The 18,355-nt window shown below is 45.2% G+C and overlaps 1 protein-coding gene across 2 annotated transcripts in view; it reads left to right on the top strand.

Annotated features, from left to right (window-relative positions):
- Dhc64C (dynein heavy chain, cytoplasmic) overlaps positions 1-18,355 on the top strand; it is a 114,061-nt gene that overhangs the window by 67,956 nt on the left and 27,750 nt on the right. The window contains exons 46-55 of one of the 2 annotated variants that reach the window (XM_050181170.3): positions 659-845; positions 1,209-1,304; positions 1,684-2,156; positions 5,766-5,859; positions 7,953-8,147; positions 9,588-9,767; positions 10,719-10,784; positions 12,179-12,266; positions 15,324-15,519; positions 17,578-17,695. In XM_050181170.3, coding sequence (XP_050037127.2) covers positions 659-845; positions 1,209-1,304; positions 1,684-2,156; positions 5,766-5,859; positions 7,953-8,147; positions 9,588-9,767; positions 10,719-10,784; positions 12,179-12,266; positions 15,324-15,519; positions 17,578-17,695 — 1,693 coding nt within the window. Of the gene's footprint in view, positions 1-658; positions 846-1,208; positions 1,305-1,683; positions 2,157-5,765; positions 5,860-7,952; positions 8,148-9,587; positions 9,768-10,718; positions 10,785-12,178; positions 12,267-12,845; positions 13,042-15,323; positions 15,520-17,577; positions 17,696-18,355 lie in introns of both variants that reach the window. The other variant, XM_050181169.3, reaches the window with a different exon arrangement.

The following is an 18,355-nucleotide window of genomic DNA, read 5'->3' as shown; positions in this document are numbered from 1 at the left end:
TTCTCGTCGCTTAGTTCATGTTGAAGCGAGAGGCAGCACAAAAGTCAATTCGCTCGCTCCTGCTAGTACCATACTTTCTCACTCCCACGAGTTCCCGCAGTCATCAAGTGAGACGTGTTCATGTGTGCTTGTGCGCACATGACACCATGCTTGTTCATTTAATTAGTAAGCGAATGCTTACAAGTTTATATGGCCAATAAAGCTACTACTCTTACTTCATATAGCTGTCTACTAATTTGCTATCACAATCGATGCTTCACCTTTCGGGCAAAACTGCATCTTTCTTTGTTCATCGCAACTTTTGTGTGTTGAGAGTAAATCTGTTTTTCCAAATCAGAGAAAGTTGTATTTCTGTATGCAAGCACGAGGTGCACGGTACTGCGAAGTCTTTTTTTTTTTTGTTTTGTCACGGGAAACTGTTCATTACAATGGAAAGTGTTTTTTTTCGTATTTATTTTTGTTGTTCTTGGGAGGAGGGGTCATCGAAGAAGTGTGCACGTTACAATCGAATAAATACGGTAATGGGCGCAGGCATAAAACAGGGATTTCTCACTTTACTGGAAGGGGGAAGTCATTTCAGGCAAGGTCTTAAAATAGCATGGTTTCATTTGGCTTACTTTGTTCTCTCTCTCTCTCTCTCTCCCCCCTTTGTTTGCAGACTGGTGGAAGACGAAGAACGTGCCTGGACCGATGAGAACGTAGATGCGGTGGCGCTGAAGCACTTCCCCAACATCAACCAAGACGAGGCTCTGGGCCGGCCCATCCTCTACAGTAATTGGCTCTCCAAGGACTATGTTCCTGTCAAGCGTGACGAGCTGCGGAACTATGTCAAGGCCAGGCTCAAGGTTGGCACTTTGTGCTGTTCTGTTCTTTTCCATGGCAGTCAGTTTTACTCGCCAGGGCAGGAAATGTTAAGTCCAACTGAGGTCTCAAAAATGGGTTGCTATGTTTCTTGATGCATATAGATCAAGACAGAAAGCTTGTTCGTACATTGGCAACACCGTCCAATAATTGCGAATTCCCTTTACGTAGTGACGGCGAAGAGGGGACACGGTTTTGGCATCATTTTGGTTTGGTGATGCTAGGTTGAATTCTTCTGCAGCTCAGTAGCTGGCAAAAACAGATTTGCTCCAGCCACACTTGCGTCCACATTGCGCTTTCTTGCATTGCGTGCTCCGCAATTTATTCTTGAAACTTCGAATTTTCAGATTTTCTATGAAGAGGAGCTGGATGTGCAGCTGGTCCTGTTCAACGAGGTCCTTGACCACGTGCTCCGCATTGACCGTATCTTCCGGCAGCCGCAGGTAAGAAAACTGTCACATATCAGGCTGTTGTAGTGTCACTCAACGTATGCCATTAATACACGAGATGCTGGAGACAGACAGAAAATTTAGCCTGGAGCTGTGAAGAGTTTCAACGAGCTTTGTTGCATTCAAATCTTGTTTGGCATTTGACTCTGCATTCTCTGATGAGGTTGCGAAACATTTGTGGATAGGCATATGCAACCATCGATGGTTTACTGCAAAAGACAAGCAGACTCTCGTCTTTTGAACCTCTCTTGTATGTGAACTACAGCTGGCAAAAATGCTGCGTAACAGCACATGGTTCTCGGCTGAATAAATGTGTCAACCTAAAAGAAAAAAGACCAAACAGCTCACTGCACACTTCGTTTCACCTCGGCAGGGTCACCTTCTGCTGATCGGCGTAAGCGGCGCGGGCAAGACAACCCTGTCTCGCTTCGTGGCCTGGATGAACGGCCTGAGCGTCTTCCAGATCAAGGTCCACAACAAGTACACCGCGGCGGACTTTGACGAGGACCTGCGGTCGGTGCTGCGCCGTGCTGGCTGCAAGGCTGAGAAGATCTGCTTCATCCTGGACGAAGGCAACGTCCTGGACTCGTCCTTCCTGGAGCGCATGAACACCCTCCTGGCCAACGGCGAGGTGCCCGGCCTGTTCGAAGGGGACGAGTACGCGGCTCTCATGACCCAGTGCAAGGAGGGCTCGCAGCGCGAGGGACTCATGCTGGACTCGAGCGAGGAGCTGTACAAGTGGTTCACGGGACAGGTGATGCGCAACCTGCACGTTGTGTTCACCATGAACCCGTCCTCCGAGGGACTCAAGGACAGGGCGGCCACATCTCCAGCACTCTTCAACAGGTGGGTTGCTCGTGGAAGAAGTTGAGTCGTCGGTGTGCTTTGGAGGCTGCCACTAAATCATTTAGCAAGGTCGCTTTGTTGGTTCGTAGCTGCAGCTGTGGATAGAGAATCCCGCGTTGAAGCTTCTGAGGAATGTGAACCTTATCATAAAGATGTTTGGAAATTGAGTACTCATCCTCATTGTTTAAGACAGTAAAAGCTTGTTAATTCAAATTGCGCGAGGGTGCCAAAGAGGTTGAATTATGTGATGTAGGTGTTTGAATTGATTTGTGAGGGAACATATGGTTTCAGAGCAAGTTCAAGCTTTGTTAGCTGAGAGTAACATGTTAATGTAGATTGTAGCTTGAATCCTTGCAAGGTCAGAAAGGTCACATCCCTATTGATCTTAACTGCTGGGTGTGCAAACTGGCGAGGCAAGGCATTAGGTTTTGGAAGGGTTTAAAAACCAGAATTTTAAAGGCCCACGTTGGCAGTAAAAAATTTGCAGCTTTTTTGCTTTGACCACAGCTTTTATGTGGCTAGTCTTAAGCTTTGAGGATGAGTACTGAAACGTTGCACACATTTGCTTTGGCATTAGACCGAAATTTACACGTGTAGGAATTGCAGGCTCGACAGAGCTTACTATGCTGAGTTTTTGGTGCTTCATACAGATACTAGCATATGTAGGCTTACATCATTTAAAAGTCATTTAATATAGTTTGTGCACTTGTTAAAAAGCCCATATGGAGGTCAGATTTTTCTGTTTTATATAACTCGGTATTTAGCTTCTGTACTTGCATTGCCTGCCTTGTTCTCCTCGGAGAATGGAAAACTGCGAGTTCTTCAGGAGCGTGTTTGTATGTCCTACTACAGTAGAACCCCGGTTATACATTGCCTGAATTTTTGACATCTCGAGCTTTAAGACGGATAAGTGCAATCCCGGCGAACTTCTATGGAGGCAATGCATTACAAACCTCAATTACAGTGAAACCTCGTTAAACCGTAGTTGGCCGGAGCTCAGAAAAAGTACGTACTAAACGGTACTACTGCTTAACCGAAATAGCATGAGATCGCCCAGTTACCTGTCAAAAACGGAACTCTGAGAGAGTGCGATGAAAGGGAGAAAAACATGCAGTATTTAGTTACTTCGCTCGACAAACGTGTTATTTTCGTTTGATGCCGTGGCAGCCTAGCAGTGACGACAGCAGCCTCAGACTTGCTGAAGCTGTGAGCCAGCTTTTCAGCCAGCCCCCTCTTCTCAGCAAACACTCGCATGGCAGATTCCTCATTGGCGTTGCATATACTCCGTGCACAGGCGCGGTAGTGTCGCAGAAATCGCGGGCAGCTTTTCATTGCGGGGTGCTGTTCTCGTTGTGACGATTGCATTTATGAGGCTGACGTAACGCACAGCTTCTGCCACTGTCGGGCCTGAATCACCCATGCTGTCGCTTTCCGTGTCGTCCTCATCACTGTCGCTAGGTGACACTTCGGCAACAACGGAAGCAACGATGGCGAAAAGTCAAACCTAGTAGCCGACATCTCTTTGCGGTCGCAGCAGCGCTTCTTAATATTTTTTTTCTAAGCTAAGCACCCGGTGTCTTTTATGTCCGAGTTTCGGCATGACTCCAGTTCTCGCTTGCACGACGCCGCAACACTCTCAGGCACGGCCGCGCAACGCTCTCAGGCATGGCGCCGAAATGATGTTGAGGTGGTTTAAAGCGCAAATGCACAGGGCTATTGGAGGCCGTTGTGCTGATCTCTGAGGCTTGTTGTTCTGCCGAGCCGCCTGATGGAGACGACGCACCGCCGTGTTTGCGCAACGAAAAGTGGAAACGCTACGTGTTAACCGATATGTATGCAATAAGCTGGTACGGTTTATGCGGATACAAAACACATTATGTTCAATGGCCACTGAGTCGGGGATCTGGCTTTACTACTTTTAAAACGAAACTACTGTTTAAGCGGGTACGGTTTAACGAGGTTTTACTATATATGACCTGAGATTATGCGTGTCTCGTATCGTACAATGACCCGCTCGAAATTGCGAACCCAGCGGTGGATGCAAAACAAGTGCTGCCAGGTTCCGGCATGTCCATCGTGGAGCCATCCCCTCCCCTACCATCAGTAAGGGGAGAGTGCCTCTTCACACGCAGAAAGCTCAGACTGGTTTTTCAGCTCCACCCTTGCCTTCCTTTCCCCTCTTCATGTCGCTCAACCGCCGCCCCCTTTAGTCCCTTCATTGCTGTCTCGTTGCACTTTCCCTCTCATGGCATTTTCACTCAGCAGTGCCTGCTCCCATCACTGGACGCATTCGCGTACACTGCCGGCAGCGTTTTTTGGCTCCGTGCCAAGCTCCCTATCTTCGTACAGCGCCAAGGGTGCTGACGGCTGCATACTTTGACATGCCGTTGCCGAGTCGTGAAAGTGAAACCATTTCTGTGAAGTGGTCACCCGAGAATACCGCTCTAGCATGTATGGAAAGCGTGAAAGCACGTGTGAAGGTCGAACCGATTAGTCACCGGACGGCACGCGGATCGTAGCAAATGTGCATTTATGTACGCAGTTCGGAGCTTTCTGTACGTGCGAGCACACGAGACTTCTCGCACATCCGTCATTGGGTTTTGGGTTTCGCGCTGTTTGTCGTAGGGTCATGTCAACACTGCTGGCTGCCTCCTAAGGCAAGGACGACGTCGCAGATACTGCCATGCTTGTGCTCTCATTTGTGTGTGTTGCATAGCATCGATAACATTCGGAGAATCGTTTGTACAGGTGCCGCCGCCGTAGGTGACTTCATTCCGGATGTTGCTGCACTTGAAAGACAGCTCTTGCTGGTAGCTCAAAGAAAGTTTATAAGGAATTGACCGATTTTCTTTAAAAGTTTATATATGAGAAAAGAATGTTTTAGCATGCTTGTGAGCACAGATCATTGTACTTGATGTGTTGAATAAGGGGTTTTGGTTTCCAAGTCCTGCAGAGTATTAAGCTTATAGCTTAAATTGAAGCTCCTCGCAACTCTTTTTGCAGGAAACCGTACACACAATTTTTGTCGGTCAGATTATACAACATTTTCGTGTGGTCCCAAGAAAACCATACATAATCGGCGCTCCACTGCAATACCATTTTCTGTGCCCTAAACCTGTTTCTCTTTTCTTTCATTATAGTTGTTCGTTAGACAATAATGTTACAACTACATTTAAGTTTAGTGCTGTTAAATGGGCTAGTTGGTTGCGAGATTCTTCATTCATGTTACGAGCATGATAGAAACAGGAGACACAAACACCACCATTGTTGTGGTGTCTGTATCCCCTCTTCGTGTCCCATTTCTATCACACTGCTATCATGTATCAGGAACACTTAACGTAAGCTTCAACAGTATTTAAAGCCAGACACTAATGTAATTAATTTCAGCTAAATTTTTAACACTTCAATTCACTCCACACTAGAAATCTTAATGTTCGCACACTTTGAGTGATCAGCGTTATGTGACAGACGATCTGGTTCCGTAAAAGCAACTTTGCACTTGAGGGTATGTGTGATTTGTTAAACTTGGCTTTCAAGATTGGGCCAGCAGCAGGGGACGTCTTCTCACTCTGGTTTCCCAGCCAACAGCACTGGTGTTGTTTTACGCAGGTGTGTCCTTAACTGGTTTGGTGACTGGTCAGACGACGCCCTCTTCCAAGTGGGCAAGGAGTTCACTTCCAAGCTGGACATTGACCGCACCAATGTAAGTTCACCGAACTGCGCACAAGTGAATGTAGTCCTATGAAAAATGGCACCTTGAAAGCAGCTGCACAAAAGTAGTTGAAACCATCGTGGTTAGTGGCTGACCACTAACCACGATGGTTTCAACTGTAAGTTCACCGAACTGCGCACAAGTGAATGTAGTCCTATGAAAAATGGCACCTTGAAAGCAGCTGCACAAAAGTAGTTGAAACCATCGTGGTTAGTGGTCAGCCACTAACCACGATGGTTTCAACTAGCCACTAACCACGATGGTTAGTGGTCGCGGGATCAAATCCCAGGTACGGCGGCCACATTTTGATGGGTGCCAGTGTACTCTGTACAATGGCGGCCAGTGTACAGTGCATTAGGTGCACATTAAAGAAACCCAGGCAGTGAAAATTAATTAGGAGTGCACCACTATGGTGGGCCTCATAATCGTGTTTTCGGCACATAAAATCTCAGAATTTTAAGTTTTCAGAAGTACTTCATTCAGTGCCAGAGAACTTTCACTGTCGTATCCGAACTTCAAGAGCTTTGACATAAGCACAGTAGACTCCCATTAGTTTGACCAGTTAATTTCAAGTTTTTGGTTACCGTATTTGCCCGAATCTAACGTGTTCCTTTTTTCTGAGGAAGCGGGTTCAAAAATATCCCGCATGTTAATCAGATACGAAGCCAAAACAGTGTCTGCAGTGCTGGCAACAGCCTACCATCAGACATAGCGTCATCACCGTCACAAAATTGTAACAGAGCATGTTTTTGTGACGGTTGCTGTTCATGTGTCAGTGTAATCGGCCCCCAGCATTTATACCGCTGTGTCAAGCTCGCTATCTGTGCGCAGTGCCAGGAATGCTGTTGGATGCATACTTCGACGAGTCCAATGCAGAATTTTGCCAAAGTGATAGCAGTATCTCTAAAAGTGATACTCGACAATATCATCCCTGTGTGCATGGTATTTGTGGCCACTGAATCGCAAATGGCGATGACAACTCGCCATTTTCGTTACGAAAGCTCAGTAAAAGAAATTCATCTGTGAACGTAAATTCCGCATGTCTCTCTCTCTCTTTCTTTTTTTTGTGAACGTAGAGGACACACCATATTTTTCTTTTATGAATCGGCGGCATGTTACATTGAGGTGCACTTTCATTTTCTTACTTCTGGCCTGCAAGAGTTGGGTGAGTGTTAAATTTACGGGCACATTATAATCGGGTTAATATGCTAATTCGATCCCCACCAAAGGTCCCAGTTGGCATTCGCGGATTTCTGTGTGAAAAAGATTTTGCTATTTTGATCCTGAAATTGACCCTTGACGGATACTTCAAGCTTGACTAGTAAGGTGCGTTAATGGTTTTGGCATTGGCTGTGCTAGGGATTTATAAATTTGTCAGAGACATGCTATCTTTTGAGTGAGCTAGCGCTAATGTTTGAGTTTCATGTGGAAATGGCAGCTCACTATGAATCTGGCATGCACTACATGTGTGCAATAAATACAGGCCTGACACAATCAGAGCTACAACATTCGTGATGTAACCACAGATAATGTGTGCTGAAGAAGCTGATGCTAATGCGCTGAAGAAGCAAGTGAGAAGCGCTTTTGTAAGCCAAGAACACGGGGCTAAACTCGGGATGGAATAATGCAACAATTCTATTCCAAATCTCTTCCCTTTTAATTCAACAGTGGTATGAGCTATGCTCAGACTATGTTATCACCGGAATTGGCCAGTCGTGAGCATAGGATGTTAAGAAGGAAATAGGATCGAATGAATGGAATCCTTGTGTTATTCTCTGTTTGCTGTAATCCGTTGCCTAAGTGATATGTTGGTAGAGTTAATGAAGGCACTTAGGCTAGTTCCCACATTTTCCTAGGCCAGGACAAAATTAAGTGTGAGACGGGACAGAGTACTATGTCCCATCGGCTTCTCCATGTTCATTATCGCACACTTAATTTTGTGTCTGGTGTCGAACGAGGCTGGACCCATGTGTCACGCACAGCATTCGCATTTTGCGTACCACTAATGTGATGCAAACAGCAAATGAGTGACACCCAAGCAGGTTGCATCTGCTCGGTTACATCTGGGTGTTTCCTCCTTTCAGTACTCGGTGCCCGCAGAGCACTTCCCGGTGGCCGTACCAGGCCTGAAGCTGCCCCCGAACCACCGGGGCGCCATCGTCAACGCCTTCGTGTACGTGCACCAGACGCTGCACCGGGCGAGCAGCCGGCTCGCCAAGCGCGGAGCCCGCTCCATCACCATCACTCCCCGTCACTACCTGGACTTCATCAACCACTATGTGAGTGGATGGAGGAGGGAGTCTAGTTGGTCGAGCAGGAACATTCCCAAATAACAGTGCTAGCTGCAGCGCCGCAGAAAGACAGGCAACGTGGGCACAGTCTCCCCCAAGCGCCTGTGTTGTTCATCTTCCTGTCATCCGGTAGTTAGCGCTGTTTTTCGGAATGCCGATGCCCAGAAAATGTCTTTTGTGGCAACCATTTCAGGGTGTGGCCTCGTGTAGTCGCTAGCCTATCCTTTTCCTGGACAGAGAATTAACAGAAATTTGCAAAGGCACATGGGATCCTTCTTCAAAGAATGGTATCTGGCATAGTGCAGCAAAACACGGACACAAGGAGAATAGACAGACAGACAGTAGTGTTTGTGTCCGTCTGTCTTTTCTTCTTGTGTCCGTGTTTTGCTGCACTGTGCCAGATACCATTCCATGATGACTAAGCAACAAGCCCATATTTGCCACCCTCGTTGCTTTCTTCATTATTTGTGCCAAGACGTCCTTCAGTTGGCATGTGTTGCGTCATTGTTCTCTGTGTAATAATGTCAGCAAAAGATGCTGTTTGTAGTTATTTCATTTATTGCCTTTCCTTTATATGGCTAGCTTTTGCAGACATAGATTTCTGAATTTACAGCATTGTCTCTTTCCTTAATTAAAAGCTTGTCACTAACTGTGAGCTGGCACGTGTGCGCAAGAAAGTTGGCATGACGAGGCAATTCCTTAATGTGCTGCCTGCTGTGTACAAGATGTTATGGGACGTGTATGCAAACGTGCCACTGAACCATTTTCTGTGCTTGTGGCGGAACTAGTTCTGCGAAAGTCTGCACTGGACCGATGAAGTGAGCGGAACGAGAGGTCAGTTGTTATTAACGCATAGTCGTTAAAATAGTTTTTAATTTTTCCGTGCATCTCAGTACTGTACTTTGTTTCATGTTTGGTGTTCAATGCTGTGGAAACTACGCAAGAAGTTCGGTCACCAAAATAAGTCACTCTGTGCACTTCTTGGTCAAGTCTCATGGTGATGCATGGTAACACATGGTTACACATGGTCTGACATGGTTGCGCATGAGGCTGGCACTACGAGCTCGCTAATGATAAACCTGAAAAAGAAAATGAAAACCAAGATGATCCAAAATGATGCACTAGCAGCCTTATAATATAGTTTGTTCATTTTTAGGTATAGAAACATTTTTTAAATTTATACTGAGGGCAAGTAAAGAACGGTTTCACACAATTCTTGGCAAAAAAATATCAAACTATTTCTCTTGGCAAATGTAGCTGCTGCATGAAGTCTTGCTAGCCTCCACAATGTTGCATGCTATGTGTGAAAAGTAGCATAGATTGGGTCTTATTGAAAGATCTTGAGGACAAACGCTTGTACAGGCAATAGCCAAAACTTCACACGTCTGTCATATGAAGTCAGAGGGGACTACGAATCTTGCCTTCCAGGTGAAACTGTTCAACGAGAAGCGCTCCGAACTGGAGGAGCAGCAGCTCCACCTCAACGTGGGCCTGCAAAAGATCCGCGAGACGGTCGAGCAAGTTGAGGAGCTGCAGAAATCGCTGGCGCTCAAGTCGCGCGAGCTTGAGGCCAAGAACCAGGCTGCCAATGCCAAGCTCAAGGAGATGGTGAGGGCAACAGGACGGCAGTTGTTGTAGCATGCCACTACTCTGTGGGAGAATCAACCCAGTGCATAGGGGGAAGTCCGGCAGTATGGAGTTAATTTGTAGCTTCAAATAATCCTCGTTGAAAGTGTTTTCGGATGAATGTATAAACTTATATTTCTAGCTGTTCATGTGGCTAAGTTACCATCTGCTAACCATCACTTTTGTTGGACGTTTGTTTCAATGACTGCTTTGTTCTGACCGTGGTTCCGATTTGAATCCTGGACCATGATTAACTTTTATGTGATGGCAACTACTTGAATTGGTTGCGTAGGTGCTCTTAGTAGCTTTTGTTAGTAGCAGTAGGTGTTGTAGGCTTAGAAGTAAGCTTTGTTAGTTGTTATTGGGTGTGATCAGTACTTGATTGATTCACTTTAAGAGGCATTAACTTACCACAAGCTGCAGAAACCATGGAGCTGCTTCATGCACCTGGTTTTGGAAATAACTTTTTCCGAAAGAGGTGGGAAGATCTCTGTTATGACAGGCCTGTCCTGCACTGCTTTGGGCTGGGCAAGTTGTCGGGGAAGCAACTTTTCAGCACAGGAATGAGAGACAACAGACACTTATGATCACAACTAAGAACCATATTTTTCACATCCTGTGCACAGAACCTTTGTTTTAAGCCAAGGGAAGCCAAGTCCACTAATTCTCGAGGAAGTCTGATATCTTAAAGTTAAGTTTAACGAGAAGTGGCTTGGCAGCACCTAATCCATTGTTCCAGTGGGTGTGACACACTACAGAGCACCGTTGATATTGTGTTGTAGTGGGCTACAGAGAGAAAACACATCTCTGCATGTACACATTGTTAGCACATGCATGCAGGTGCATTCACGTGTGCATCGAGATTATAAGCACGGAAGGTACCAATGCCAAAGTTTTTTTTTCTGTGGCTTCTCTTCCAATCACACGATGCAGCTGAAAGACCAACAGGAGGCCGAGAAGAAGAAAGTGCAGTCGCACGAGATCCAAGCTCAGCTCAGGGTAAGTCAAGGTTTCTGAACCATTTCCCACAATAGGAGCCAGCAGACTAGCCTCTTTTTCCAAATTCATTCCGGTTACTGATACGAGACCAGCGTTTCCTTTTTTAAACATCGGTGTGTTGCGGGTCACACGTGACTAGGGCTCGTGGTGACCGAATCTCACTGCGTCGCACGGTGTTACTGCTGCACAAAATATGCAGTTTTTGATGACGCTCTAGAAACTAGTTTATTTGTTCTCCTTTGTTGTTCTCACTGACTACTGCTGAACTTAGCCTACTCTGGTGCATGCATTGAGAAACTTTCTTGTGGCTACGGTGCTCTGATGACAAGGTCGCAGCTTCAGTTCGCTGCCACGACGGCTGCATTCATGTGTAACCAAAACATGACAGCACTTGTGCATCAAGCTTTTGACACAGCTTGAGAAAGTCTCAGAATAGTCGAAACTAATCCGGAGCCCTTCGCTACAATGGATTTCTGCTAATTTGACTCTGGTTAATGACACTTTTCGGTTAATTCGATCTCGACCAAAGGTCCTGGCCAGTGTCTATGCATTTCTATGGGCTCAAACTTCCGTTATTTCTATCTTTAAATTGCACTTTGCCAGTTAACTTGAACTTGGCTAGTCAGCACACATGCACCTGACCCCTATGGGGACCTCCTATAGCAACTCCCTTTGTGGCAGCGCCTGTCTCAGCTAAGCTTAGGGGTCAGTGAATTCTCTGAACACACGTCATCTCCCGTAAAAGAACGCCATTTTCGGTCTGTGCTAGGAGTATTTTCAAGCGATAACCAGAGCTCACGTCGGATTACGGTATTTACACAATTCAATGCGCATTTTATTTTTCAAGAAAAATCAGCCTTAAATTGCCTACGTGGTGCAATCAGATACAAAACCAAAACCACTTGCATGGCGTTTGTATGCGTTACCTCATAACACCAATGTATTGCGGCGAAGCTGACTTTGAAAAACCCTGCATCAAAGCTGACTTTCGGAAACTGACCACCATTTGTGCAACACATTTTTCTCTTGCTAAAAAATCGAGTGCGTGCTAGATGTCTGTTTTGTCTAGGAGCTTTAATGTCATTTCTACGTTAGTTTTCCACTGTGTAAAGATAGAAAGCGGTTTCCAATTTCATTTGGGGGCATGTTAGAATCGGGAAATACTGGCAAATGAATCAGTGTTGTCTTCTGATGTTTTTTCTGTATCTTGTTTAATTCGACCCGTCTGATAATTCGATCAGTCTCGTTGGTTCCTACAGTATCAATTAACGGAAGTCGACTGTATAAGCATATTTCTTATGCCCCAGTGTTGCTTTGGAAAACTCCAATAGCCTCGTGTGCAAATTTTGCTTTTTATTGCTGAAGTATTGTTTTTGCTTCTCTTACTTTTGCAGAAACAAGAAGAAATCATTGCCGAGAAGCGTGCCAGTGTCATGGCCGACCTGGCACAAGTCGAACCGGCTGTCATTGAGGCACAGCAGGGTAAGCTTAAACTTGCCTCATCTTCTGCATACTTTAGTTGGCCCGTATGCCTGCTTCTACATAACTGTCAGGCAGTGCTAAAGAATGTGTGATCCATATTTGTCCAAGCTCTGCTGTCTATAGCAGCCGACATGCTACTAGAGGGCATGGAGATGCACTTCGGGTTGGGCTCATATGGTCTGTAACTTTTTCTGTCAACTGTACTGTCAGGCTGGTATGAAAGCAGTTAGATTGAATGAAACATCTTGGACATGGTGTTACTGATCCGTGGTGAATCACTAATGCATTGACGAAGCTTCATTGGGCATTATACTCTACAATCCGTATGGAGTGATCAGCTGCTTGCATCAGTGAACATACAAAGTTTTTAGAATAGGGGCATTGTGGTTCACATGACCGGCTTGAACTTTGTTTGGGCGTTGTTTGGGTGTGGTAACGAATCAAATGCAAGTGATTATCTTGAAGTGCGGGCAGTGTATTTTTAGAGGTTGAAGAATAAGTCAAGAAGCATTGCTTCCCACAACAGCGTTAGGCTCAAGATCATGACGGTGTAGTTCTTTTTCACCATACCGCGTCCAGCGGTGAAGTCTATCAAGAAGCAGCACCTGGTGGAGGTTCGATCGATGGGCAACCCCCCATTTGCGGTCAAGATGGCCCTCGAGTCCATCTGCCTGCTGCTCGGAGAGTCGACGACTGACTGGAAGGCCATCCGCTCCGTCATCATCCGCGAGAACTTCATCAACACCATCGTCAACTTCAGCACAGATGACATCACGTATGTTGAAGAGCTGCCGGATAAGCAGCGACCACACGACACCGAAACAAAGGAAACATTCTTCAACAGAGAAACTTGGCAGCAGTGGAAAACCAGCAATGCTGTCTCTACCACAAAGTTGAGACAGTGGGGTCGTGTGAAGTGCTTTCTTTGCTCAGTTCATTTTTTAAAAATGTCTTTTCCTGTGTGCGCCACTTCATTGCTAACACGCACAGCTCCACGTTTGCTGCTAACGCATCTCTTTCAACTTGCTTATTCCGACATTTTTCTCAAAATCGTTCCAGCTTACTTTCTTTGGACCGTTCACTTCTCGCATGTACATCTATAGTGTAGCACCCAGATTCAGCGATCGAGCCACTCTTCACAAAGCCAAGCTCTTCATTTCATCCCGCCAAATATTGACTGCATTTCTTAGGCAGTCAGTCATTCATTTCTGTAAGAGACAAAAAGCAAAAAGCCTTGAGAGATCTGTAATCATCGGGCAAGATTAACTAATTTCTTGTTGCTTTTGCATGCAAGAGTAGTATAGGCAAACGTTGAGGCTTAATTGCCTGACTCGGGCTTTAGATGTGTAAAGCTCTATATGCCTCTAGGTTGAAGATAATTGTGCATTGTAGAGAATATTGCTGTACATTATCAAGATGTCTGCTCAAAGCATCAGAGTACTCTTTTTGTTGTGTAAGGAAGTGTTTTCCAAGCAGAAATATATAAATACCAGCTACAAAAATGTAGATTCTACTGTTAAAGGAAGGTAACTTTGCAACTTACGTATGGCCTATAAGCTCGGCTGCCATATTAGCTTGCAATAGCCTTCACAAACTTTCCTAAGTTCTCCTTTGTCACAGGCTTAGTTGTAAAGCTTCAAAAGTGAATCTTCTTGATCAGTTATTTTTCTTTGTTTACTTAGACTCATTCTTAGCAGTGTTTCTAAACTTACTAGCATGTGACACAAACTTGCAAATATTCAGGGTGAAAATTATCAGATGGTGCAGAACTTTGTCCACATGAATGGCTGAGAAGCCTCTTTGGAAACGGCAGTGCTTTGAATACAGATTCATGATAATGTATGTTTTGCAATTGTTCAACAGCTAAATAATTTAGCTACTGACCAGAAGGTAGGTAAATAAGGTTATCGCCATGGTGGGCTACAGTTTACTTGAGAGCTCCAGCAAAGGTTCAGGATTGAAATAATTGGTCAAGGGTATACATGGCCAGTCATGTGACACATCTAATTGGAAGAAAAGGTTGCTGGCGACTAGTGACTGTTGCTGTATATACCACGTGTTTCATTTTAATGTTAGATTTTTTTCTAAATCACTTGTAGCAGATAGCGCAGTCTGTTCCTTGATGTGGGTCACCCAGAAACAGATGTCACTTGCACGAGAGGTTGAAATCCACAAGTGTCGATTTTAAGAAAGTTTCAAATTCATTGTTAACTTTTAAACTAAGTGATAAGCACACATATTGTAACATATGATTCGAAGCCGGTAAGTCCTCAAAGGCATGTTCACTTGGAACGAATGTTGAAACTAATAACACCAGTTTTTCTAGATCAGTGCCATCAAGCTTGGGGCAAAAGGCAATGCCTTCTTAAGGACTGCTTCACCGACCGAACTGGAACACCCGCAGCTTCTGTTGTGCAATTTGGGAATGCTTATCTTGAAACTGGGGCCGGCCTCAGAATTCCTTTTTAATGGAGATGTGTTGCAATCTTGCTGTTCTCTAATTCCTAAATTTCAGTATGTGCCTAAGGCAGTTTGTCAGTAGTTAATGAGACCCACGGCAAGTAGCCCAGTTGCTACAGTGTTGCGCTACTGAGGTCAAACTCACGGGTTTGATCGCAGTCGTGGCAGCCACATTACAGCGGGGGTGGAATGGAAAAAAATGCTCGCGTACCGTGCAATCGGTGCATGCTAAAGAAACCACAGGTGGTCAGAATTAAGTCCCTCATTGTATAGCGTGCCTCGTATTCAGATCTGGGGTTTTAGCACGTAGAACCCCATAATTTAATTCACAAGTTCGTTAGCAAAACTTGATTAGTTGGTCAAGCGTGCATTTCAGTTTCTTGGGGAAGTATTGGCTACCTTCTACGAGTAATCTAGCTCAACATGCAGAATTGTGCCATCTGCCACAGGTGAATTTTAGAGCCTGCGCTAAGATTAAAACTAACCGCCCAGCACGCGCATGTTGCGGCAGGTGCAAGCGTACTGGTACTAAGTGCACTACTGGCAGGATTAATGCAGTTAGCTGCGAGATTCACGTTCCCGCATTGGGCACATTAGCGGTGCAGGGCATTAAGCGCCAGCACCTGGTGGAAGTGCGGAGCATGGCTAATCCGCCGCCAGCCGTTAAGACGACGCTCGAGGCCATCTGCCTCCTCCTCGGCGAGCCCGCACACGACTGGCGCGCCATCCGCTCTGTGCTCTTGGGCGACTCGTTCGTCAACACCATCGTCAACTTCAGCACGGACGACATCACGTAAGCTGCGGAGACCCGTGGGCAAGCTCGCACTGTCTGCACAAAGGCTTCTTTTGCACGTCTGCGAGGGCAAAAAAGAATAATCAACCCACAGCACAAGGTCTCGTCACGCGTTTTAACTGCATGCAGGATCTTCGTTGCCTCCCACGAGGCTGACAATGAAGAAGGGTTATGCGCAACATGGCCTCTGAGATTGCAAGTGTTCCTGTAAGACCTCGGAGGTCATGTTGCATGTGGACCTTCACTGTTTGTTGTGGGATGGCACGTGCTGGAAATTCTGCCTGCAAGGCTCAAAAGGTAACAAGAACGCAGTATTGTAACTGACAGGGTAACCTAGAAGCTTTGGAGGACTACTGACATGGCATTGTCAGTGTGTATTGTTGTGCTATGAGAAAATTTAGTCCCTTTAAGCCGTAAAAGAAATACTAAAAAGCGTTCGAGAACCCTAAACAATTCAGTGCAATAACTTGTTTCTGCGAGCCAGTTTCAGTTTGGGTGGATGCGTCTTGACATGACGAACACGGACTCACTCAGTTCCTGTGATTGCTGCTGCTACCAGACGCGAGAGTAGCCTCAAAAAGCACACGCAACACTCCCGATTATTTTCTTTTATGAACGACATCATCGTACCTAGCCTTATTGTTGCACATGAGCAAATTCTGCTCTTTGTCATGACATCACGGTAATGTCGATGACGGTCCAGCATTTTGAGACCAACCTTAGCATCAAGTTAAGGCATTTTATGATTGTGTGCCAGCCTCCATACTAGCTAGGTGCTGTTCCTTTAACTGTAAGAAGTGTGAGGTATAGAGTTTCTAGAACTTCGAATATATGTACTGGTACTGCTTTAATGAAGCTGTGGGCTGATTTGATCCTTCACTGCACAGGGGCAATGACACACAACTCTATGTGCACTTCTCACTTTGCACACGTTTGTAGATATTTTTTCCCCTCTCCTTTACTGAACAGCTTTTCGAGGCTTCCTTCTTCTTTTTTTTTCTTCAGCTTTCTCTGCAATGCTTTTTCTTTGTTGCACTGGTTTGGACACGGACTGCTGAAGATGACAGCATTCTGGATTGTGAGGAACTGGGTGATTGCATCACTTCTGTTATGTTTCCACTGCTGCCATTTCTTCTCTTGTTGCCACAGGGATGAACTTTGGCGTGAGCATGTGTTAACGAAAGGATGGTGGAAAGACTAAATGCAGAATAGCAGTCAGTATGGCAAATCAGTTCTCCGGAAAAGCCCGCAAGGTGCAGGAAAGTTTGCGAAAGGGAGAAACTATCAGCCTGTGGTGCGAAGGTACAAAGGAAACTCGTACAGGTATCCTTTGTAGCTTCGTGCTACAGTCGAGCGGATGACAATTTTCCTTTTAGAGACCAGCACTTTTGATGGTATGCTTGAAGGGAAGCACGCGTGCCATTCTGTGTTTAGTCTTTCGCTGTCCTTCATGCACTTCTGGCTATTTGCCCAACATATCCCACTGTATTTTTGGTACAAATCTGCAGTTTCTTGTGAGAACGCATGGACAAAGTTCTTAGTGGTCCAAAACTTGTGTGTAGCAAGTTGATAACAATTAAAATGACATGCTAATAGTTTTGTCATCTTGATAATTAGAAGTTGGCGCTTAGATTCAGAGAACTTTGGCAACATGATCTTAAATAGAATTTAATGTTCAAGCACGGTGACATATTGAAGGAAAGAATTTTGTTGCATCTAGCTACAAAGCACTGTAAAGTGTAATTGCAGGTGGATCTTACGTTTTTTTTTTTAAACCTTATTGTTTTTTTAAATATAGTTGCTTGATCAGTTAACAATGTAGCTTGTTAAATATAATAATTAGCCTGATAATCAGAAGTAAGTATGTCTGCCTATTCTCATGTTTGCAGCTTTGTTGCACCAACTTGTTTCTCTCTTTTCGTGCATAAAATAATTTTGCTTAGAACTGACATTTTAAGCAATAAGTGAGTGGGTCTGGCTTGTTGATCAGAACAGTTTTCTTTTTCTTCTGCAGTGATCATCCGCTGAACTGCGTACATGCTTTTTTTGAACACGTAGTGATGACATCCGGAACAAGATGAAGACCAAATATCTGAACAACCCTGAGTTCAACTTTGAGAAAGTGAACCGTGCCAGTCTTGCCTGTGGGCCTATGGTCAAGTGGGCCATTGCTCAGGTGAGTTTTGCCATTGTCTAGTGAAAGAAATCGTTTTCTGTGCCGATACATTAGAGTTCATCAGTTTGGTGAGGCTCAAGCCTCGGTTCAAGCATCTGATGCAGAACATTAGGTTCAAATAAATGATCTGTTCACTTGGAATTCACCGTGCAATGCTTGGCATGTTGTTCGAAGAGTACTGCCATGAAAATCTTCCGTCCCAGTTTTCTTGTGCTTTTTTAGCTAGTTGTTAACTCTGCAATTATGATATAAAGATCTCAATTCCTTGAGAGCACCACAAATAATTAGGGCACCTTTTGTGCGACCTGTTCAAAATGCAGACCAAGTGTAGCATGGCTTCGGATGTGAAAAAAAAGGAGGCCATTAATGTCGCCAAAATCGAAAGTGGCGCTCATGTGGTGCTGCAAACAACTCAAGAGCGAGCCAGTTATCCACTTGCAACGACAGTGCCGCTGAAAGCTGTCAAATTGGCCTTTTTCTTTGAAACGAAGCGGGACACTTTTCTCTCTTGTCCTGTTGAGTGCTGAATGGACTGAACATCCGGCAGCAAGCATGGTCATTGTCAGGTGGTGTCTAGCACCACGAGACCACTATGTCAGATTTCGGTGGTGTGAATAGTCACCTTTTCTCACGGCCAAAGCCACTTCGCGTGGCTCTTGG

The sequence above is a fragment of the Dermacentor andersoni genome, chromosome 7, assembly GCF_023375885.2.
Source record: "Dermacentor andersoni chromosome 7, qqDerAnde1_hic_scaffold, whole genome shotgun sequence".
Classification (NCBI taxonomy): Eukaryota; Metazoa; Arthropoda; class Arachnida; order Ixodida; family Ixodidae; genus Dermacentor; species Dermacentor andersoni.
Note: the sequence above shows the minus strand (reverse complement) of the source record. Positions and strands in the feature narration are given on the sequence as shown.